General features: G+C 41.0%; 1 protein-coding gene across 19 annotated transcripts in view; it reads right to left on the bottom strand.

Annotated features, from left to right (window-relative positions):
* MYCBP2 (MYC binding protein 2) overlaps positions 1-25,323 on the bottom strand; it is a 289,476-nt gene that overhangs the window by 217,969 nt on the left and 46,184 nt on the right. For all 19 annotated transcript variants that reach the window (XM_059712849.1, XM_059713661.1, XM_019488555.2 and 16 more), the window contains exons 4-12: positions 21,941-22,094; positions 17,505-17,701; positions 16,889-17,131; positions 16,525-16,596; positions 13,504-13,600; positions 8,447-8,520; positions 4,252-4,390; positions 3,648-3,724; positions 1,514-1,718 (exon numbers count right to left, since the gene is read on the bottom strand). In XM_059712849.1, the coding sequence (XP_059568832.1) occupies positions 1,514-1,718; positions 3,648-3,724; positions 4,252-4,390; positions 8,447-8,520; positions 13,504-13,600; positions 16,525-16,596; positions 16,889-17,131; positions 17,505-17,701; positions 21,941-22,094 (1,258 nt within the window). The remainder of the gene's footprint in view (positions 1-1,513; positions 1,719-3,647; positions 3,725-4,251; positions 4,391-8,446; positions 8,521-13,503; positions 13,601-16,524; positions 16,597-16,888; positions 17,132-17,504; positions 17,702-21,940; positions 22,095-25,323) is intronic.

The raw sequence follows: 25,323 nt of genomic DNA, 5'->3' as shown, positions 1-25,323 counted from the left end.
CAAGGGCAATAAACTCCAGCACAATATGCACCGGAGTTTATTGCTTTGCATTAATATGCACGTGTAGATGTGCCCAGTGGCATGCGTTTTTGTCTTACTTCAAAAAGTTCTAGAAGTTACCATTCAATTCTGAATCATTGAAAGTTAGGGCTAGAAGGGACCTCAGGAGGTCATTTAGTCCGAGACCCTGCTCAGAGCAGGGCCATCCACAACTAGATCATCCCAGCCAAAGCTTTGTCTAGCCAGGTTCTGAAAACCTCTACGGATGGAGCTTCCACCACCTTCCTCGGTAACCTGTTCCAGTGCTTTATCATCATAAACATGCATCTACTCATTTTAAAAGCTTCCTCTCAGCATATTAGCATTTAAGGAGATAAAAGTTACAACTAAAACGTTATTTAAATTGTCTAATTTTCAGAGAATCAGACAAGTAGGGCTGGAAAGTCTCTCCAGAGGCCATTTAATCTAACTCCCTGCCTAAGGCAGGATCATTCCTATCCAAACCATCTTATATAAAATCCATTGTCTAACCTCTTAGGGTTGATTGTATAGTTTTCTAACACAGCACAAGACCCTAACCTAACTAAATCAGGGGGAAGACAGCAATCCATGTCCTGCTGCTGTAGAGGCTGTTCAACAGATCCCAGGAAGAGAACTATACTCACTACTAGAGAGGAAGCAAAAACTCCCAGTCAATACAAATCTTATCAAGGGGTAAGAATTTTTTCCTGACCCACATGTAGATCAGTGTAATCCTGAACAGAGGCAAGACCCTCTAGCCACAAACCTCCAGGTTTAAGTCACAGCAGGAGCACTGGCACCATCTCACAGTACCATCTCATAGCTTTTGGATAATTTTGTCACCTCCATAAAGAGTGCCTCACATCTACCTCTTTTCCTAATAAATCCCCACCATTATATCAGTTATGCATCTTTCACCTTTTAGCTTGTCTTTAAAAAAAGTGAAATGAAAACGAAAATTTAAATCCTTGTCTCTTACCAAAAGTGAACCTCATAAAATGATGCATGTGTGAAGGGGGAAAAAAAAGAAATTTGTGCTATGAAAGTGTTGAGGGGGTTTTTTTGTTTTATTTTTTCTCTCTCTCTTTTTTTTTTTTTTTTTAAAGAACATGGTTCATAAAAACTGCAATTTTGGCTTATTCACAGGTTTCTCTAAAATTTCCTACTACAAGCTGACAGTTACAAAGAGGTTACAGAAAACAGTAGATTTTTGGGCTCCTTTCTGATTTCCTTTATAAAAAGGAAAAATATTTTGGGTTCATTATGTTTTCTTGTCTTTTAATACTGGGAGAGCTTTCTTGTAACATTATCGTTTTTGCTCAGAGATAAGATTTGTGGCTATTTTCACATACAAACTTGTTTACTTCCTGACAATGTGCAGAAAGCATGCAACTAACATGCTCAAGCATTGTAAAGATATACCATAGAGACTTTCAGAATAGTTTTTTCTGTTCACATACTAACCAATTGATCACAGCATAATAAAACCTACTTGATTCACCATCCTCTCCTTTACTAGCAGAACCCGTAAAGAATATGCTTCCATCTTCTGCAACAAGTAAGGCATGTGAACCATCATGTCCAACTGAGAACTGAACAATCTTTGGAGATTTTGTGATTGGCAGTTCAACCCATTTTCCAGCTGAAGGACCACCTTGCTTGATTCCAAGGCTCTGATATTTGCCAGTATAATAAATCTGAAAGAAAGGGGGGAAAAAGTTGTATTGTTCTTCATTCATGCCAGAATACTTAAAATAAAGCAGAAATTGAATCTTGCTTAATTATTATTATAGATACAAGACAAAAAATGATTCACTCCCCTTGCCCCCATTTAACCCATCTGGGGTAGTTAAAAGCAACTGTAAATAACAAAATTCACTTTTGTTTTCAATTACAGATGTTGCAAGCTAAACTGATAAAACATAAACATGCATTTATTCAAAGATACTGTGTCATAGCTTCTTTGGTTTTTGCTCAAAAATGAAACAGTTAATGCAACAAAATTCACGTAAAGAACAAGCTACTCGCTAACCCAAAGCAAAAAAAGTCTAAGGAAATAAAAAATAAAACATAGCACATTCTTTAATTGATCCAGTTAATCAACAGGTCAGAAAAGTTAAACTGTATTTAAAGTATTTAGTGGCATGATCTGATACAATATACATGCTAAATTTAACAGACGTGTGTTAGTACAAACTTGATATTTTTAAGAAATCTCTCTACATGTTATCCAATATGAAAAATGCATTTTATATCTTTCCTTTTCATTGCACTGTAGTTACCTTCTTTATTTACAAGACTTCTTTAGGATAAATGTAATGCCAGATAAGACCTTGATTTCTCATGCCAGAACTAAGTATCCAACGACTGATTAGACTGATAGGCTCCACTTTACAGGAGTCCGTGTATAACCTATTGGTATAGACATTTAAAAGTTGGAATATGACAGAGCAAAGTCTAGCTCCTGTGTTCCATCAGCCTCCTGGAGATCCTTATGCAAATCAGGAGGTCTAGGAGCTTGTCCATTCAATATTCCTCCTGCTGTTTTGGAGGGTATGAACATGGCTCCACAGAAGTGGCCCCAACAGATGGGGAAGCACTCTCTGTAAGGACATCAGGCAAGAACTGAATTTATGATTAGATCTGTACCATGTCCTTGATGACAATCTGGAAGGGTGAATACTGTATCTTCTCATGTTAAGCATGCAACTTTTCTCCCAAAACAAGCTAAGGGGAAATTGAACTGTGCATCATATGGATATGATGAGAAATACTGATCCCCATGTGTCTCAATATACAGATCCATGCAACCAGCACTGCCCCTACTCCCTCACCACTAAATTTCTGGACCTCAGCCAGATGACATGCCCCTGACACATGGCATCTACAGCAGCATGCAAGGTCAGTCCACAGGCCCCATTCAGCCAGTGGGACTGGCAGCAAGCTCAGCTCCCTAGCTGCTGATACTCAGTTAACCATACTAAAGGTAAGAATTTTTTCTTCATACTGCCTTTCAAAAACAGGGGGTGTATTATATTCTAGGGCATGGTATATGCAAGAAAATACAGTAAATGCTAAGTACTGTGTCACTGGCAATTATGATGGTTACTGGAAAGAAGCAGTATTGGCCCAGTGAGTTGGTATCAGGGTCTGAGGATGAACCAAGGGACCTATCCAATAAACAAGCCATATGTAGCTAGCTATAACTCAGGCTCTTCCCTGAATTCTGAACTTGAACGACTGACACATGTTGCACTTGTTTGGCGCATCCAATCTCCAAGGCAGTATATAAACACTTCAAGGAGTCGAAGGTCAGTATCTGGCAACAGGGGCAGATGCAAAAGCCTGGTAATTTGGAAAAAGGCACTGCAAAGACTAGTAGGAAACAAGCAGCCTTCTACCAGGTTGTGGAAAATAAGGGACTTGAAGATAAAGAGTAAAACAAAAAGGTGAAAGAGGATATTTCTGCCATGAACACCAGGCTACAAAATGGCAGTGCTATGTAGCACCTATGAACAAGGCATGCAATAGCACTTTTTTTCTTCAAAGATTCATCAAAGCAGACTCCCAAAAGATTATGTAGTACATTTATACAATTAACGCCTATGATGAAACACTTTCAATACCTTTCCACTAGCAGTTTTCATTAGTGCAAATTCTCTTCCTGCACCCAGAACAGCTGACTCCTCATCAAACCCTGTACCTAAGAGTACAAAGAGTCCAATTAGCTCAGCAATTTCTATTACAGATGGCTTCAAAGGTAACTTTAGACATGATTCGACATTGCTTAAGTTAAAGCAGATTTTGCCACCGATTTCAGTGACAAAAGTATTACAGTACCATGAAAAAAACTTCCAGGAAGACTCAAAATGAAGTAATTCAAATAATATAAAGTTCAGATTAACATTAAGTCTCAAATTGTACAGGAAACAATCTAATGAAACAAAATATATATTATGTGGGAACCATCAAAAATGTACACATGTATTTTAATTATGCTGAAATACTCTACACAAGAGAAAAGTCTCTGTATACTAGGAAGACAGTTTTGCTTGAATGGAAATTCAAATTTAGGCATGAACAGTTACTTTCATTTTTTCTTTAAGAAAAAGATAAACTGATTTTTCCAAGGCAATATGGTATGGTTTAACAACTTTGGACGCCCATATCCGTCATCATATCAGTATACATGCAATAATTCAAAAATAGAAGACAAAAATGAATCCTTACTGATAATGTGCAAATCTTTCTCGAGATCAAATAAAGATATACCACAGGCATGTAAGCACTTTCTGGCAAGTTTGAGCTGCAGTTCTTGTTGCAGTACTGGCTCAGTACTCGTTGCAAATATTCTAACTACAAAGCCATCCTGTAAGAAATAACATATTCACTTATACCACTGAACATATTGTAATTTTTTTTCATGGTTTACAAGCATCTGGTTTAATTTCATCCTTCACATTACTAGATAATACATTAACAAGACACAGTAAATGGAGAACAATGAACTAATGGAGAACTAACAGTTTTGTGGAAAAAACAAAGAATAAAACAAGAAAGATTCAACAGAGATTTTTCAAATGAAAAGGTCTAAACACTGAAATATTTTGAAGTCTGTAAGGTCTGGCCTTCCCGATCTTTTTCAACTATTTTAAATACTTACCTTCTTCCAATTCCACGATATTTAAAAAACAAACCCAAACATGCAAATTACTGAAGCTCATAAACCTGTATGTTTTCTTTTAGTATTTAATTATTTTAGTTTTATGTTTACTTGTAATCTTTAAAAAGAATAAATATTTCACATGCAATTTGATTAGTCAGGAATGACACTAACCAATTTTCAGTCTCAGCAAGTTCACCAGAACATTTTAATACACGGTTCAAGGTTCTAAGGGAATATTTTCTTGTTCTATTCATAAGTAAAACTATAAATCTATTTAAGTGTTTTAGATAATTAAGAATGAACAGTCGAGTACTTTTCTTGATAGCTCTAAAAATAATTTAACAAGATCAGGTAACATGGAAAACACATCTGTGTAAAACAGAGACTGTTTTACTTATGACAAAATTACAAAAAAGTACCTTTTGTGCATGTATTCTTTTAGTACATATATTACCTTAACCAGGCTCCAGTCTCTCCACACACATGCAAATAAATCAAGCCTAGCATACCAACCTAAATAGTGCATTTTGTTAATGTTATAATCTTAAGAATTAGGGTCTTCTAAAAATGAACAGCACCTTCTTAAGGGCATAATTCACCAAATGGGTATAAGATCCATCCTTACCAGTTCTGACAGCCAAGAGCACCCAACAGAGTAATATGGCTAGCACTGCATCTGAAAGCATTAGAGCTTCCTAGCTGAAAGGATGAGGTATTTATATATTGGTCAACTAGTGGCAGGAATCAGCACAAGCCTTAAGTTTCAAGCTCATGTATCTAGATCAGGGGTGGGCAAAACGTGTCCCCCGCAGGCCAGATCTGATCCATCAAGGAATTTTGTCCAACATGCGTTGGGTCTCTAGACCCCACCCAGCCCAGGCTGTGGCACATGTGGCCAGTTTCACTGCCCCTGGGCACCAGTGGGGCTGGAGCAGCACAGCTGTCAGACTCACTTCCCAGCAGACCCTGGAGTGGTGGCTCCTTCCAGCTACCACTACCAGTCTCCATTGCTACTGGACCCTGCTGCCCCACTGCCCATGCACCTTGACCCATCCACCCTACCCTACTGCTAGGGCGCCAGACAGAACAGGAGGGCAGGATCTCCCTGGAGACCAGCCTGGGACCCACGTGGGCAGGGCATGCAGCCAGGCAGATGGGATGGGGCTGCGGGTGGGCAAAGAGCAGTATTTAGGACTGGGACAAGAAGTCAGGGCTGGGGCCGACATTGGGATTGTGTGGCGGTGACAGCACAGGCTGGGGCCCAGGGCAAAAACCACAACTCACTGTGTGCACATCCCTGTGATGAGCACCAGTTCCATGGACAGGGGTGTGCAGAGAATAGATTGTGGCTCTGCCCCTGGTCCCGCACTGTCACTGCCCCGCGATTCCAGCCCCAGCCTGCTCCCATACTCTTGAACAGCATTGCCTACCCATCTGCAGTCCCATCCCACCCATCTGGCCAAGCACGCTCTGCCTGTGCAGGTCCTGGGCTGGTCTCCATGGAGCCCCCAGGATTGCCGGGCAATGATAACACAGGTCTGGGCCTTGGGGCAGAGCCACTTAGCAACTTCTGGTGAGCTGTTGTGGGCAGAGGAAGGAGGGTGCTGACCCAGCCCACAACACCTCACCAAGATTCCCTAAGTGACCCTCCGGCCCAAATAATTGCCCACTCCTGATCTAAATGTATGACACATCTTTAACTATTCTACTACTACCACACGTTTCTTTAAAGAAAAAGTTTATATAAAGAATAAGCAATGACCCTTCAAAGAGAAGAGTGACTAAGTAATATCACATATTAAAAAAAAAATATGGTATTAAAGTGTGTAAATGTTCAACCAGCTGTCTTGCTCCAGTATCCAGTAAAAAAAATAAATAATAATGGCACTTAAAAGAGTCAATTTGCACATTGTAAATTTCAAACCATTACTGTTGCTGCTACTAGAAATAGGAAACTAGGGTTTTGTTTGTTTTTGTTTTAAGAAGCCAACAATGTTTTAGAAAAACATGATAATCAAACTGTTTCAAAATAGTGATTAAGTGAAACAGTGAATGAGTTTTATTGTTAAGAATATGCTCTATGGCCTTTTGGGGAAAAAGTTTAAATATGACATGAACTGTTTATCAAAGTGCTAGTAACAAAATATTTCTGCAGCTAAAAGCCCAAGCAAATCAATGAGACATATAAAGGCGCAAAACAGATTTGAAACAGAACCCCTGCCCCCCCACAAAAAAAACTGCAAATTTTCCCCCGTTACATATTTTCTTGCCTACCACCCCCCCTTACCCTGCCCCCCAAAATAAGATGTACGTTTAGTTTTGGGAAGGCAGAATAAGAAAAATGTTTCCAGAGTCTTCCCAGCCACAGCATGGGCTCATCATGATGGCTGAATGTTTTCAGGCACATGCAGGAGGAACTGAGCTGCCAGTTCAGCAGCAACTGTGACAGGGTCAAACTTTTGAGCTTTACAACTGCAAGGAGAGGGTGAATGATGCTGAGAACTACATTCTGCCCTTCCTGCATGCACTCTAGAAAGCGAGCACAGCCCTGCAGCCATTCCAACATCCCTATGCCTCTATTCCAGCATAGAAGTCAGCTTTCTTCCTTAACACGCACCCAATTTGGGACAGCTAACTTTTGGGGAAAAGGTATATGATATGCAACTGAATATAGTACTCTGTTCCTATATTGAAAAACATCAAAAATTAAAGTTAGATTAAATTAAATATATTTATATTAAAATTAAATTCAATTTCCATTATAATTAAATCTATCTAATACGCAAACTAAAATACAGAACGCCAAGACTGTGGAGGAAAGAGTAGAAAAGATAGTTATAGTACATAAACATAGGTAGTATAAAAGTGCAAGAAGACCCTCTTAATGAACAAACCAGATAGAAAATCCAGTGGGTAGATAAAATATTATTAAAAAGGGGCATAATCAAGATTGGTAGTCCTAAAATTACTACTGCGTACATAGTATTTGCTAGCTAAAAAGTTTTTCAGCATTTTATGCACTGATTATTTAAGCCTCAACCTTTTTTCAAAGAAAAGCAGCATTTTACAGATAGGAAATGTTTTACTACAAGGTGAGAAGGCAGTCATGATTTTTGGTTTACCCTCTCTAACAATACAAATCAAAGGAAATCCAACAATCCAACACAGGTGACCATTACCTAGCATTCCTTCAATGACAGGAAATGAAACTATCATGCTGGTGTCCAAAGTAAACATCTTTTTACTACCGTATCTGAAACTCAGACAAACCATAAATGACATATATGCAAAAGAACACAAAATGAAGATGTTCTGATAGGCACCATTATAAATATAGGTTCCATTTTTAGATCTACTGTACCAGCTTTAATGTTCTTTTAAAATAAAGCATGTTTGACTGGAAAGCCTCAACTCATTACCTCAAAATTTTTTTCCCATAGGTAGCATGACCTAAAGCATGTTAAGCCTGCTACATTTAAAATGTGCCACTCAGCTCATAAGTTCTCTTTTCCAAAAGCAGAGCAAAGCAATCTTAAAATAAATGGCTGAAAAGGACACTGCAGCACAACTCCAGATAGAATAATACAAAAAAACAAGAAGTGTTCAGCTACCTGACAGTTTCTCTAGTCAAACATTTCTTTTTTTATTTGCATTTGGTAAAAAGACTCTATAATTTTATCTAGAAGACAACCAGCAAGTTCAGTGATTGTATTTTAATTGGTTGAGAAAAAGCGTCTACATCTTGCAAGGAATACTTACATCTCTAGAAGCTGCTATCTGATTAATATACTCCCCATCTGTGAAAAGGATGTTCTGACCTTCAGTGTGGCAATCTGTATGAGCAGAAAAAAAAAAAGAAGCATCTGACATTAATTCACCTTAAAGAGTTCTTCTTTCTCCTTTACACAAAGTAAAGCAGTATTAATACAAGTTCTAGAGAGGTGCCCAAAGAATTAACTTAAAAAAAATAACAGCCGCCTATAGTATATAAATTAGAACGTTGCCATGCTAATTACACTAGGATCTCCCTCTTTAAGCCACCTTTTATATAACAGTGCACATGTACCACCTACAAAAAATATACAAGGGTCACTACCATTTCCTCATTTCAACTAATAAAAAAAGAGCATATGGAAAAAATAGGAGTTCCCCAATACTAAATAAATAATAGCAACATACATGTAATAAGTAGCCCACACTAGTTTTACAAGATTAAAATCTCCTATTTGATGGAAAGCTTCTAGGCAAAAGTAAAAACATTTTATTTGGGTCACTGATTTTAAAAGGCCGGCTTCCCAACCAGCTAATTCACACACAAGCGAATTATAAGCAAAGTGATAAGCAACAATTCACAATATAGATGCTCTTTTCAGTTGCTTGGACCTCTGGCAAACTTAACTTTGACTGAATTTTCACAGACCTGTTAACAGCCTGTTAAAATGTCAGTCAAGAATTCAGCCATTTCTGATCAGAAGAACATACAGAATTGCCATTTACTGGGTCAGACTATGGGTCCATCTTGCCCAGTATCCTGTGTTACACAGTGACAGTGACTGGATGCTGGAAAGGAGAGTGAACTGGGTATGACCATGGTTTTTTTCCATTGTTCCATTCTTCTGAGAACAGGAGAAAACTATTCTGGCCATCTTAAAAAACCAAAACACTGTTTGTCAAAGAACCACAGACCCTGTTGCTTTGGAACCACTAGTGAAGATAGTTAAGATGATACAGTTTGTAACGTTAAAGTTGTGTCAGTGCAGCACAAGGAGGGATTCTCTTTCAAGAAACCCTCATAATGCAATGTTTTTGTTCTCCCAGTGCCTGCAAGAGAATTTATGACAAGGGTAAGTTGGTTGAAATAGAACAGATAATAGTGGAAGCATATATTATGTATGATAAAGCTAATACATTCCTTTAGGTTTATCTGACCACGTGCTTTGAAATCTAGTGGAGATTCTGGATTCTTAATGAGCCCTAGTGACCCACAATATTTTTATTTAAAAAATGGGTAAAGCAAATGCAGTAACTCTTAAGGGTTACAGAATTTGTCACTGTTATCCAGGCTTATGATCTCCAAATGAACTACTGCAAAGTGTCATTTTGCTTCAATTGCTTTTTTTTTTTTTTTTTTAAATGTAGTCAGTATGGATCCCACCATGAACAATCATATTCCTCACAAATGCAACAGTCCATTCTGAACAGCAGAGTTCACTAGAGCCATGCATGTGCACTGCGCCTTATATTCCTGTGCTGGGGCATAAAGGGCAACGTATCTCTTTCTCAAATCTCTCTGAATTTAAAAGACAATGCTACTGATAACTCCAAAAATATGAGAATGGAAGATGGGCCACAATCTCTGATCTCCACGTATTAGAGTATCAAAAATGTAGAGCTGCTGTACGGTAAGTATCTGTTCTTGTTCTGAATATATATCACTGTGACTTCCATTATAGTTAGTTGCCAGCAGCACCTTCCTTGAATCATGGGCACTAAGTGCCAGCTGCACTGGGCAACTAGAAGTTAAAATACTACCTTACTAAATAAGGCATGTTTGATGTAATCCACTGAACTGCTCCATATTGCTACTTCAAAAATGTAATATTAGCAGATTTGTAAAGAAAAATAAGATATAGCTTTTGTGTGGACTGAGGGTGCCATAACACCTGGTGAGAAGTTCATTAGTTTACTGATAGCAAATGGAAAAATACTGTTTGATTAACTAAGAGATCTTCTAACAAAAATGTCTAAATTACTAGGGAGACAGTTTGAAGTTCTATTCCTGTCAAGATAATACAAGATTGTAAGAACAGCTAAGGCATTCAGCTTTTTCTCTGGATGTCAAATGTGGCTCAAGGAAGCAGGACTGCTAAGATAATCAATTTATTTAGGTGAAACGCGGTCTTGTCCTTGTGACAGAATGTGTACGGAAGTTTAGCCATAAGGTCTGGGAGCTTGTTGATCTTTAATTATCAGAAAAAACATCTTAAGAAATAAAGTAACATCCCACAATCTAGTAATAATTTGAAAAAATTCTATAATTTTCAACAGAACTTCATATAGGAGTTGGACCTCTAACATGCTGGTAACTATGCAGGAGGCCCTTGAGAAATTTCATAAAACCCAGATGTGAAGACTGAGTATGACTGGAACTATGCTGTACTGGCTCACCCGTAGCTCAACCTTCCATTTGGATTGGGTCTGCCTACTAGATGTGTTCCTATTCTGAATAAGGATTTATTTAATCTTTTTTGGAACAGTCCCTTATTAACAGTACTCAAGAAAGCAAGCTCTCAGGCACACATACAGGCAGACTGGGATACAGATAGGAGATTGAATGAATATTTTCAAGTTGCTCAGAACTCCTCCAGCCAGTTAGAAAGCTATTAAAATTACTGGATCTTTGTTCTGTCTAATATTGGAAATCATCCAGAGACTCAACATATAGGATAAACCTTTCTAATACTACCATATTAGAAAGAAGTCTGGTAAGGGTTGAACTCAACTTCATAAGTTTTACTACTTGATACTCTGCAGTGTTCACAGGGAGGTTGGACAAGCACCTTGTTGAGCTCATTTGAACCCAATTACCTCCTGTCCAGGGCAGAGGACCAGACTTGCTGACCTTACAGGTCCCTTCTGGTCTTTCTTTCTGATTCTTTGTCATCTCCTGCAGGGGGGCTATCATAGAACGTTCTTGCTCATTATATATTCCACCACAGCTGTTCTGTCTGTGGCATTCTTCAGTACTGGCTGAATCTAGCACTACTATGCAAGCCAGATGAATGGCCCTGAGCTCCAGAACATTCATATGTAACAGCAAATAGTCTCAGAACCAGTTCCTTTTCATCTGCAAATCATTTAGAAAGGCACATCAACCTGTCCCTGAAGAATCTCAAGAGAATCACTACTGAGGACAAGGTATAGAAGAGAACCCTCTTATACATTTCTCAGGTCCAGCCACCTAGTAAGTGCTGTAAGACTTGGGGAGGGACTATGGCCCTTTTTCATGTAATATTTGAAAAGAGATCACAGACCTCGGCCATAAGAGGACCATATATACATTCTGGCAAGCATCATTAGGTACAAGCAGGCCAACACCTAACCTGGCAGTTCAAGATACACATGTACCATCACTGGATCAAAATGTAGGCATCTTGTCAGACTGGAGAGACTGTCCTCTGAAGGTAAGCTCTTGCCAATCAAGAGGTCAATCAGAACTCCTTTGATTTCTATTATCCAGGAGAAAGTAAAATCATTTCTTGTTCACAAAAAACCCTAGTGGAAAAGTACTCCAGATGGGACTAGCTTCTGATCAGCCGGTTAATTGGGATTCAAGGTTTCAGTATTTAACTTACAGTTTAAGTGTGCTGCCACCCCTCAGGAATTTTGTCAACTCTTGGAGAAGCAAAAGACACTAACCTCTGTTAGCGATGTTTGGGTTCTATTGTAAATTTGAGTATGCCACGCAGGCTGGATGGCTGGGTATATAGAAATACATATCTTGAGAATCAAAAGCTACAAAACAATCTTGAGCTAGAGAAGAGACTAACAGTAAAACCTGAATCTGATGTGGCATACATGTTTCAGTCTCTTCACACCTAAGACAGGACAGAACTCCTAGGAAGGGTGCTAGCAGTGAAATTTTCTAGGGAAGCCATGAGGGATGCTATTCAGCACCTATCTGTCAGATGTTAAGACAGAATACACTAGGAAGAATGCACCTCAACAGGTTCTGAAGGACTTACTCTAGGTTAGTCTGTTCTGGCCTTTCACAAATTCACAGAAGTTTAGGGCTGGTAGGGACCTTGGGAAATCATAGGGTCCAGCCCCCTTGCTCTGGGCAGGAAAGACTGCTGTGCCTGCACCACCCCCAATGAGAGTCTATTCCAGAGTCCGGTCACATGAACCATGAAGCTTTCCCTCGTATCCAGTCTAAAACTTTCTTCTAGGAGTTTATGACTTGCTCCTGGTTTTCCCCTTGGGCACTTTGGTGAATAGTTGTTTGCCTAGCCCCTGATGCTCACCCCTGGTATATTTTTAAGCTGCCACCAAATTCCCCAAAAGTCTTCTCTTTTCTAGGCTGAACAGTCCCATATCTGTCAGTCTTTCCCTGTATGGCTTGCTCTTCAGGCCTCTGCTCATACAAGTGGCTCTCCTCTGAACTCTCTCAAGCTTCTCCACATCCTTCTTGAAGCGTGGTGCCCAGAACTGGACGCAGTACTACAGCTGCAGCCTCACCAATGCTGAATAGAGCAGGAGAATAACTTCCTTAGTTTTGCTTGAGATGCATCTGATTCTGAATCCTTTGCAACAGAAAAACTGCTCTATTATTTTTCCATAGCCAAAAATGAGTTTAAGCTAAGAGACGGCATTTTCTGAGAAGTTCCTTGAACCTACAGATAAAGGCATACCCTGTGTTCCTTGAAACACATATAAAGGCATAACAGGATACAATTGCTGGATACAGAAACAATTAATGTCTTTAAAAAAAAAAAAAAAAAACAGCTGAAAATCTGTTCCAGTGGTTAAAGGACATACTAAATTTTCCATCACTTGGCAATTTTAAACATTAGATACCTTTAAATTTTAGAGGTCTGCTGTTAAGTTTTTGTTGAAGCAAATTACAGGACTACTTGTGGGAGCTTCCAAGATAAATGAAATGGGGTGTGTAATATGGGAGGTTATGCTATTAATGAGGGTTCATTCAGACCATAAGATAAAGGGATTCCTTGTCTGCCACAGCCCTTTTCAGACAGCCTTCAGAAACTGTATTTTACAACATATTGACACTCTTGGCCATGTCTAGGGTTTCATACCTGGCAAAGTGACCGTACCATCTTGTTCCAAGGTTTCAGGGTTTATTCTTATGGCTGTCATGTTGTGATTGTTCACGTCTCTATATAACAAATAACCCTGGTAAATAAAAAAGATAAAAGCAAATTAGAATTTCACAAATGCTTTAAAAGGTGATTATCAAATTGAAAATCTTATACAATTTTAAGCTATGTATATTATCTAAATTAAATTTATTAATTCAGAGTTGTTTCATCTTTAGGTTCACATCTTGTTTTCATTAAATTCCAACACAGACCCGGACGTCTGGCATTTCAAGACATTCTACTTCTTATGCACGAACTATCGTGTCCTACACTCCACAAGCCACATGGACTCTCTTGTATTATCCTTTAAAGGAGAAGATGTAATTACAACTACAATTTTTCAAATATGTGTATTAGGAGACATAAGCATTAATGAAGGTATTAGAAGGTTAATGGAATTTTTAAGTGTGTTTACAGTTTTTATTCTAAGTTCCACCACTCTTGACACCCAGTAGGTACCAATTACATTTAAGAAGAAAGCAAGATGCCAGTGTTTTGCTACTTCTGTCCCCAAACTGTTCAGTGAAGATATCCCCCTCTAAAATACAGAGGGGGAAGGTAAGACCAACCAACCAAAGCTAATAGCAACAGACTGCTATAAGGTTCCTCTTCTCCTACCCTCCTGAAAGATTTGTGACAGATTCACAAATCCTTCACAAGGTATACAGATTTCACATTTTACACCTTCCAAGAGCAGCATCTGCCATTTCTCACTTGACCATTTTGAGAAACCCTGTAGATGGGAGCAGTCTAAATCTAAAGCACTCTACAGGTATACTCAGCAACCTTACTGATACTTATACATATGTCTCCATGCTAGATTACAACATAGTTTCACAGTTGGTAGGGTAGGAAGCGACCTGAACAGATCATCAAGTCCGACCCCCTGCCATGGCAAGAAAGTACTGGGGTCAAATGACTCCAGCCAGGTGTTCATCCAACCTCCTCTTAAAGACCCCCAGGGTAGGAGCCAGCACCACTTCTCCTGGAAGTTGGTTCCAGATCCTAGCCGCCCTGACAGTGAAGTAGCGCTTCCTGCTATCTAGCCTGAATCTACCCTCTGCCAGCTTGTGACCGTTATTTCTTGTCATTCCTGGTAGTGCTCAGGAGAACAGGGACTCCACCAATGACTGCTGGTCCCCCCAACTAGTTTGTAAATGGCCACTAGATCCCCCCTCAGCCTTCTTTTGTGGAGGCTGAACAGGTTCAGGTCCCTTCACCTCTCCTCGTAGGGCCTGCCCTGCTGACTCCTGATCGTGCGGGTGGCCCTCCTCTGGACCCTCTCCATGTTGTCCACATCCCTCTTGAAGTGCAGCGCCCAGAACTGGACGCAGTACTCCAACTGCAGCCTGACCAGTGTCGCATAGAGGGGGAGGATCACCTCCTTGGACCTGCTTGAGATGCATCTGTGGATGCATCACAAGGTACGGTTGGCCTTCCTGACCACTTCCCCACACTGTCGGCCCATGTTCATTTGGCATCAATAATGACCCCAAGATCCTTTTCTGCCTCTGCACTGATGAGAAGGGAGTTCCCCAGCCTGTAGGTATGCTGCTGGTTCTCCCCCCGCAGGTGCAGTACCCATCCTGTTCCCATCCTGTGAAACCCATCCTGTTCTCATCTGCCCACCCCTGTAACCTACCTAGGTCCAATTGGAGCCTATTCCTCCATTCTAGCATGCCTGCATCACCCCACATCTTAGTATCATCTGCGAATTTGAACAGGGTACTTTTTACACCCCCCGTCCAAGTCGCTGATGAAGACGTTGAACAGTGCAGGCCCAAGGACCAAGCCCTGCGGAACCCCACTGCCCACATCCCTTCAAGTCGAAAAATATCTTGTCCACCACCACTCTCTGGGTGTGGCCCTCCAGCCAACCGGCGACCCATTTGACTGTGTAGGTGTTGACGCCACAGTCCCCTAGTTTTTCAATGAGAATGGGGTGAGAGACAGTGTCGAAGGCCTTCCTAAAGTCCGGAAAGACTATGTCCACCGCGACACCTGCGTCCAAGGATTTTGTGACCTGGTCATAGAAGGTCACCAGGTTGGTTTGACAGGACCTGCCTCTAATGAACACATGTTGGTTGCCCCTAAGCATAAATCTCCCCCGCAGGCCCCTCGCAGACACGCGCCAGGATAACTCTCTCAAAAAGCTTACCCAGGACCAAGGTAAGACTGACTGGCCTATACGTTCCTGGGTCCTCCCCTTCCTCCCTTTTTTGAAAACAGGGACCACATTATTCAACTATCAGGCTGGATAGTATTTAGGCATCTGTTAAATGAAGGCAAGCCTATATGGAAAAACTGTGAGTATATAAACTTAAAAATGAAACGAAGTTGACAACTGTTCCTTTACAATACACAGAAAAAAGCTTATAGAAGACAGACATCTGCATAATCATTTTGTGCTTATACATACCTTGGTAATATATTAACAAAAGCAGATTGTGCAAGCGTGATGAATGTATTACTTGGGTACTTTGAACTGTATTGAAGTTCACAGGTTTAAGACTGAGGAAATCCTCAGCTTCAGAAAAGAAAAAGGAGAAAATTCCATGCCCATCATGATCCCTTTAAAATTATTTTATTATTAGCCATTTTAAAAGTATACACAGCACTATACTATTTTGTAACCATGAAAGCATGTTTTAATGCTTTTTTCACTTAATAAAGTATGCATTTCTATGTGAAGTTGGTAAGCATGAACAAACCATTTTAAAATAAAAGCATCAGTTACATTTTAGAAAAATATTATAATATATTCTAGCTAAGCAAACTAGTTTTGTTCCTTTCTGTCTGCCAACAGAAGAATTCCTCCAACTATTACAACAATTTCTAAAATGGTGCTGGAAATGAGATTTACTGTAAAACTAAAAGTAAATGTAATAATACTGGAATAAGTCTGTCCTGAAGTGTGTTGTTTAAACAAATATTACTTTGTTTTAGGTATTTGCCTACCTGAGCATACCCTAACCAAGATTTTTTCTCTTTTCTGTTTTTGATGCGAGATGTAGAATTGTATATATGACCCTGCAAGGTAACAAGAAAGTTAGTTTGATAATTGTCAAAACGTCATTTTTATATAGTTAATTACTTATTATCTAGATACAATGTTTTTCACCCTGATGAGAAGTAAGAAACTAATAGAAAAAATGAAAAACTGGTCAATAGACATTGTGAGCCTTTTATAAATCAATACATTTTTAAAAATTGTTTACCAGTACTACTAAGTTACAAGAGAATCCAAAAGCCAAGGTCTGATAAAAACGTAACTGAAATTTTAATTTAAATTGCTACCATGAGATTTCAGAAGTCACATTACCCTCACTGTCCCACTATATCCAGAGCCAATTTTGTAAAGTCCATCTTTGCATAAAAGATACAGAAAGAAACCATCACTCTGCAGCAGGCATTGGTCATCTTCATCAACACATATTTCTTTCAGTGGCCATTTGTGCATCAGGGCTGCTTTCTTTATCCCATTACCAAACCAGTCCTGGATTTGGATTTTGCCCACCAAAACTGCTTGTACACTCCTCTGAAGAGAGTTTAAAATGGTTGGCACCTAAATGGTAAAGGAACTGTGATGAAATTATGTAAAACATTACAACCTGAGAAACATATAGAGATTACAAAAGTAAAAATTAAAGCTTTAAAATTAGTCTTGCTGAAAAAACCTGTTTGTTTACCAAGAAATGTAACTCTTACTTTAGGTTCCAACTTGTAACAAACTAATGATAATGGAGCAAAGATACCTGAATTGCTTCCTACAAACCCTGACTGACTCACTTTAATATTCATAGCAGTCCACAATGGATGTTTTCTCTTCTAATTAAAAAATAATATGAACCAAGGAATGAAGCCAGTATATTTAAATTACTATACCAAAATGTTTTCAGAATTCATGCATGATATAAACAAAATTCCAGATACGATACCTGAATAGTTTGACAAGCATGGCTGCCATTATTGGTCAGGATAGCAGAGATTGCCTGCAGTGTTCTTCCCGTCTCTCCCCATGCAGCTACCAAACTGAAGAGGCAAGCGCAGGAAAGTGCTGTCAAGGACTGCCCTGTACTGTCATTCATTCCAGTACTACGGACAGTTATTTCCAAAAGAAGCTGGAAGAGAGACTCTGTGGATAAAATGAATTAGAGACATGTCACCAGATGATATTAAACACCTTTCCAACCACTAAATAAACTAAAACATATACTTTCCAAAAATACATCATAATATTAATCTCTACAAATTCTGAATTGGTTATCTTTATTCCACATCTTCCAGTTTTCTCACCAGCTGCACAATAACAAAAGGAAAGAGAATATGTCCAGAAAATCTCGGAACCATTAATCCAAGAAGAACAGACCACAGAGACCAGAGCAAGAGCAGTCCGTTGGACTGAGACCAAACAAGCGTATTTTGTTAACATCATTTCTATTGTAGTCTCAAAATACTATATAAAGAAAATGTAAATATTTGAACCTAGTCAAAATAACCTAGAAATGCTTCATGATTATGTCCTAGAAAGAAAATTATGACATTGTAGATCTTCTCCTCTTTAAAAATACCAATTGGTTATTTCAACAAATCTCCTTGACAACAACGTTGTCACCCCTTTCTCAGAAAAAAAAAAAAAACACACTACTTAAATACAAGCATGAATACCAAAAAAGTGATCAATATTTTGATTTGCCAATACATCCAGACACAGAACTGGGAAAATGGGATTTTCACGGTAATGGAACCAACAGGAAAGGCTCCTAATAGAGTACAAAAGTAGTCCGATTTCTGTAAGATTTCAAGTACCACAGCATGGAGCATACTTATATAAAAGCCAGTATGTCAGGATTTGCTCATCTTCTTTGCAGTGTCTTGATATTCTGAATATACATGAACACACAGCCACAACCCAATTTCTAGATTTTTTTGATCTCTGCAATAGATAATGCCCTCAAATTATGGCGCAGAGATTTTTTCTAGAGGTTATAGCTTATATTTATAAGCTTCTTTGATGCAATATATTTTCCCTCTAGTAACTGAAATTTTATTTGTTTAAATCCTCTTAATAGATAAATTCAAATCTGATCTCCTGGCTAACTAGACATTCCCTCAGCTGTAGAGCATTTGCAGGGAATGTTGGGACAACTAATCTCCTGCGGTCTTGGGAGACCATAAGCATAAACGATGGTTTAAGTGAGGGGTGTCAAAGATAAGGCCTGTGGACTGCAACATCCATTCTGCTTGGTTATCGAAAGTTTCCGGGGGGGAGGGTAAAGCCTGCTGCAGAATTCAGGATCCTTAGGCCCCGACAGACAGGAACATAAAAGTGTCAGGAGGATGACCATGTGTTTTGCTGACCAGGGATCCTGGTATATTCTCTGTTAAAAACCCCAAATTCTCCAATTAAACCCCCCCAAATCCAGGTTTTTCCACACTTAAAATGAAATGCCACTAATATATATATTGGGGGGAGAGCACCCTTACTTCCTCCTGCCATCAGCCACTTGTGCTCAGGGCTGCAGCTCTACTCTGGAAGGGAAATGGGGTGGGGGGCAGTGCAGGCGGCCTGAGGGGAGCAGTGGTGAGGCCATAGCAAAGTGGTAGAGCTTTGGTCTGCGGATTGGTGCATGAGCAGCTGGCAGCAGGAGGAGGTGCCTGCCTTCCCCCCCCCTCCCCCCCCTGCCTCCAGGTCCATTACTCCTTGTTCTGGTGGCGGTGATAGCAGCAACGAGTCTCGCCACCCTGCTTCACCCGCCCATACCAGGACCAGTTTGCTGGGCCTTGGAGGTGGCTCTTGCCCATGCCAGTCCAGCAAGGCTGCAGCCCCCTGTCTTGCTGTTGGCGCACATATCTGGGGTAGGGGGTTATGCCCCCCCATGCCTCCCTGATGTATTGCTTATGGGTGGGCACCCTCCTACCCCACATACCCTTCCTGCCCCGGCTGGGGGGAGGGGGCAGCAGGTTGGGAGTGAGGGGCACTGGCAGGGTTTATTGATATATTTACCATTTTAAAGCAATTTGGTAGCCTACCAGTGCCTCAAAAATTATAATAAAATTAATTTTATACCTATATACTTCAGTATTTTGGGAGAGGTTTGCCGATTTTGGGTTTTTTTGTTGGCTGTCCCCCCTGCTGATTTCTGGGACTGAGCAGTCCAGATATGCTGGTGCCCCTCACTCCCAAGTCACAGCTCCCCAGCCCTGCCAGTACCCCTCACTCCAGACCCACAGCCCACCCCAGGCCTGCTGGTGCCCCTTACTATAAACTTGCAGCCCCTGACTTCACTAGTCTCCCAACCCTGCCAGTGCCCCTCACTCCCAACCTGCTGCCCCCTCCCCCCAGCCGGGGCAGGAAGGGTATGTGGGGTAGGAGGGTGCCCACCCATAAGCAATACATCAGGGAGGCATGGGGGGGCATAACCCCCCACCCCAGATATGTGCGCCAACAGCAAGACATGGGGCTGCAGCCTTGCTGGACTGGCATGGGCAAGAGCCACCTCCAAGGCCCAGCAAACTGGCCCTGGTATGGGCGGGTGAAGCAGGGTGGCGAGACTCGTTGCTGCTATCACCGTCACCAGAACAAGGAGTAATGGACCTGGAGGCAGGGGGGCGGCAGGCACCTCCTCCTGCTGCCAGCTGCTCATGCACCAATCCGCAGACCGAAGCTCTACCACTTTGCTATGGCCTCACCACTGCTCCCCTCAGGCCGCCTGCACTGCCCCCCACCCCATTTCCCTTCCAGAGTAGAGCTGCAGACCTGAGCGCAAGTGGCTGATGGCAGGAGGAAGTAAGGGTGCTCTCCCCCCAGTCCACGACTCCTCATGCTGCTGGCAGCGTGGCTGGTGTAGGGGTCCAGGTGGCAGTGACAGCAGAAATGAGTCTTGCCACTGTTCCACCCTCCTGTATTGGGTCCCACCCACTGGGCCACTGAAGCAGTTCCTGCCTACACCAAACTGGCCAAGCTGCCCCTCTGGACGTACAAATATAGAGGGGGCATGCGCCCCCTTAAAATGTTGGCTATGCCCCCCTGACTCCCCACCTATGTCCCCTCTGCCTTCTCATGCCTCGCCTATGATCCCCTTTGCCACAAAAGAAGATGTATCCTAAATCCAGTGTAGAATCACAATTCAAACTCCACAACCTGACAAAGGATCAAAAGACGGTTTTAACAAGATGACTCGTTTCATTTTCTTTTAAAATAAAGAAGACCAACAGAAGCCTCAAACTGACAATAAAGGGGCTGCACACCACATGGTGTTTCCTTGCAATCCAACTGTACCACAGCTCTGAATTTGGAGGCAAGAATTTAGACACTAGTCCTTCAGGTTCTGGTGATGCCTTAAATTCCCAGTTGCTGGGCAGATGCCCAAGACATCCATATCGAAATTATACTTTTTTATAATCTATTTCCATCATATACCTTTATGTACATTTTTTCAAGAAAGCAAATTTCTTTGCCAATAACAACCTGCTACCTGATTTGCGCTTGTAATATCATTCGACAATTGTAAGATTAAGTAATAAATTTACCAAGGGAGATTACTTAGGTCAGGACTGTTCAACTGGCAGGTTAAAAACTGTGGCTCCCAAGCTCCTACCTGGGCCCTGCTCCCCACCATTGCTCCAGATGGAGAAGCAGCTGTGGTCTCCAAACTTCATCTCCCTCTGGCTTACCCCTCCCTGCCCCAAAGGGCAGGACAGTGCAGGGCAAGACAGCCAGCAGTGCTGGGAGAGGGGAAAAAGGACAGAGGGGGGATACCCAGTGCTAGGGCAGCCCCCCACTAATGTAACCTACAGCTGCTTAAGAACTTAGATAGCCCTGACATGACAAGAAATGGAGTTTTTTTTCTGCATTATGTACGGAAATCAATTGTTCATGACTAAAGTTTTGATAATAGACAAAGTAAGACACAAAAAGGATTGATATTACCCAGAATTGTATTTCTGAATGAACAACAGTATTGCTTAAGGAAGGATAACAACAGAAGTAAGAATCCCTGAATATTATTCAACTTTTATACTATTGGGAAATATCTAAATGATAAAGAAAACACAGTGGTGGTGTGGGACAGCAATTTGCTATAGTACTGCATGATTTTAACACCAGTCTTTTACACAATTATTAAAACTCCTAAGTGACTAGACTATCTGATTTCTACTTCAACACATACCAACAATCAATAAACCCATTGCTATACAAACCCAAATTGCTGTCCCTCTACACTAAAACAGCTTCTATTCTACTAAGATAAGCGTGATGCATTTTTAGGTAAGCTGAAGTCCCAAAACAAACAGATGTCCTCTTTTTAATGGTTCCTAAACATCACCCATTTATGAAAAATTTAAAATCAAGAAAAATATGAAATATTACCTAGAACTTCAGGAGGCTCTGACTGGAGGCCTTCTGGCTGCTGGCCTTGGAGCACATTAAGTAGGGCTTGTAGGCTCCTGAGACACAGTGACGGATGAGAAAATCTCGTCTCCTTGATCAGCTCAAAAACTTCACATAGTCCAACTTCAATGATCTTTAAAACAAAACCAAAACATTTTAACAGAAGACCTGTTATTGGGACTTACACATGTTCATCTATAAGCAGTCACACAACAGTATTAATTTCTCTTTAACTTGGCATGAGATAATCTGAAGATCATGGCAGTCCAGACAGAAATAATAAAAATCACATTACTACTCAGCTGTAATTACTGTAGAAGATAAAAAGCTAGAGACATTACTCTAATATGTCTAAATAATGACACATTTAATATTTAAACACCCCTGAAAAAATAAGCTGATTTTTTTCCAAGAACTTGTGAACAAGTAAGAAAGGTTAGGCTAGGTAACAGTGATAAGTTTCTGGATTCAATTTCCTTTCCCTGTCATCTTATATCAGGGGTGGCCAACCTGCTACCTACATGGCATGGACAGCTGCTATGTGACAAACCCCAGATGCTCAGTAAAGGGAAGTGCCAGAATGGAGGCAAGGAGTGGAGCAAAGCAGGGCCAGGACACTGCTGAAGGTGTTACGTGTCACTGCAGAACCAGGTGCTCTTCCCTAGCCCTAAAGCTGATCCCTGTTTGCCGTATAAAACTAAAGCAGTTGCAGAGATAGAAAAGGATTAGCCTGGCTCTTGAAAGAGACACCTCCTGTTGCAGCAGTATCTTGTCCCCGCTCTGGCCCATGTGATCACAGCTGGATGCTCAAGCCCCACTGCCTACGTTCTGGCACACAAGGACATCACCTGGGGGGGGAGGGGGCGTGCGGTGAGTGTGGGTGTGTGGTTGGGACAGGGATGGACTTAGTGCTGGCCAACCTTTTTGACAGACATACCTCATCTCAGTATCAATCCAATGTTTATTCTGATTACCAATAAGGGCCAGGAAAAATCTCTCCTCCCCTCCTCTTCCCCCTCAACCCAAAGATAGTATTTGGCTTCAGGGAGGGAGAGAGCTTGCCTTCCTTTGAAGCAGTAAGCATTAGCACCGATACAGATAGGAGATTTACTCTGGTGTGCTTCTGTTGCTACTGATACTAAGAAACCTGTCAGCTGCGCAATCAGTGGGTTATGCTCATGCAGATTTGGCGCTAGGCAGGAATCTTCCTCCTGGCCAGATTGGCAAGGACTGCAGGATTATATTTGTCATCCTCTGTAAATTAGGCTGTGGTCTCCTTTCTAGATAAAATATGGTCAAACGATGCAAACTAATTCTTTGGCATTGTAGTGGTTCTTCTTTTCCTGTGACATGCTGTATGGCAGTGGTTTTCAACCGTTTTTGTACCAAGACCCATTTATAAACACCAATGGCCAGTCCCTGCCCAGTATTGATCCATTTTTTAAGTTTGTTCATGACCCTTTTATATATTCTTGAGACCCACTTTTGGGCCACGACCCAGAGGTTAAGAAATGATGCTGCAGGGTTTCTCATTTGTTTTTGTTATTTGACACTACATGGCTGTGGAATACAAAAGGAACTTCAGCATATAATTGAGGCCCTTTTGGATTGCTTTACAAATACAAGGGATTAGACAATCTGATCTGACAAGCCCCTCATATGTGCACCAATACATTGGTCCCGTATTGGATTGGCACCATTATATGGAAAACTGACATCATCAGAAATTGGTGCACCTCTACCAGCAGGTCTTTAAGGATCTCCAATTGTGTCTCTATGAAAAGGTCTATGCTCTGTACGCAAATTAAGGCAACACTGAGGAACTCAAGGAAGGGGTTTAAAACTTCCATCCATGTGGCCTGTGCTGAATCCATTGGCTACCCCACCCACTAACACCAAGACTTATTCAATGAGTGACACTGTGATCCAAGCTCTCCTCCACTGGAAGAGAAGGGTTCATTCTACTTGGCAAGGTAACACCACATCTCAGGAGAAAAAGAAAATATATCAGCTCCACAAAGCCAAAACTGAAAAGGAAGATTCAGGAAATCCAAAATGACTGGTGACATAATAAATCCAAAGACATCCAGCTCTATGCTGACAAAAATTACACGCATAGCTTTTTACAGGCAACAAAACCATCTACAGCCCAACATCCTACAGTCCTACTTCCCTGCCATCATAGGATGGCAGGGCATTCTTCAAAGACTATGAATCTATCCAAGCTAAATGATAAGCACAGATCCTGGTTTTCTCAGTTTTAAAAAAAATCCCCAATTTTTGCTTAAAAAATGTAACCCCAAATCCACGACCGACCGACCGACATTTGGGGTTACTTTTTTGGGGTTTTTTTTTTTTTTAAATGAGAGAAAACCAGGATCCCCAATTATAAGAATACTTTGAGGCACTCCTGAACTGTGAGTCAACTGTGATGGTACCACCTCAACACCCTCAAAAGGGATCCTTCACCAACCATCCTATCTTTGAAGACTAGTGTGGAACAACAAAGAGGTCCCTGGGGACTTGAAGTGTCAACATCCTAATCACGTTCAAGAAAGGAAACAAGCCTGCATGTAGGAACTATAGAGGTATCACCCTCCTTTCTACGAGGGGGAAAATCCTTGCCCACATCCTCTAGAACCATCTTCTACCTCTTGCTGAGGCAGTCCTGGTAGAATCTCAGTATGGTTTCAGATGATCCCTTGGGGCAAATGACACAATCTTTGTTGCTCATCAGGTTCAACAAAAGCATTGGGAACAACACCAGGATCTGTATGTGGCCTTCACTGACCTTACTAGGCCATTGGTTCCATCAATTGCAAAGCCTTGTGGAAAATACTGGTCAGATTTGGATGTCCTGAAAAGTACATCAAGGTCTTGAGGCTTCTACCTAACCAGATGACTGCCAACATTCTGTGTAGTGGATCAGAGAGAGATCTACTTGTCATTTGAACTGGGGTCAAGCAACGATGCATCATCACCTCAACTCTGTTCTCCATTTCTGGCAGTCATCCTGGTTCTCATTAAGGACCGCCTTCCTTGGGGAATAGACACTGAATATCAAATGGATGGAGGGATCTTCAATCTGTGACATTTTTGATCAAAGACCGAAGTACTCAAAACCAACCATCCTTGACCTTGGATATACTGAAGGGCATCCTTGCACGTACTGAGGAAAACCTCCAAACAGCACCTGATCTCTTTGAAGAAACCTACCCAACTTTGGGCCTCTCTCTCTACATCAAGAAGACTAAAATACCCTTATCAGCCTACCCTGGGCCATGACTGTGACCTCCCTCCCCAAATTACCATCAAGGGAAAGACCCCAGAGATAGTCAAGTTCTTCCCTTACCTCAATAGCC

This window comes from Alligator mississippiensis, chromosome 1 (assembly GCF_030867095.1).
Source record: "Alligator mississippiensis isolate rAllMis1 chromosome 1, rAllMis1, whole genome shotgun sequence".
NCBI lineage: Eukaryota > Metazoa > Chordata > Crocodylia > Alligatoridae > Alligator > Alligator mississippiensis.
This window is presented reverse-complemented; position numbering and strand designations above follow the sequence as displayed.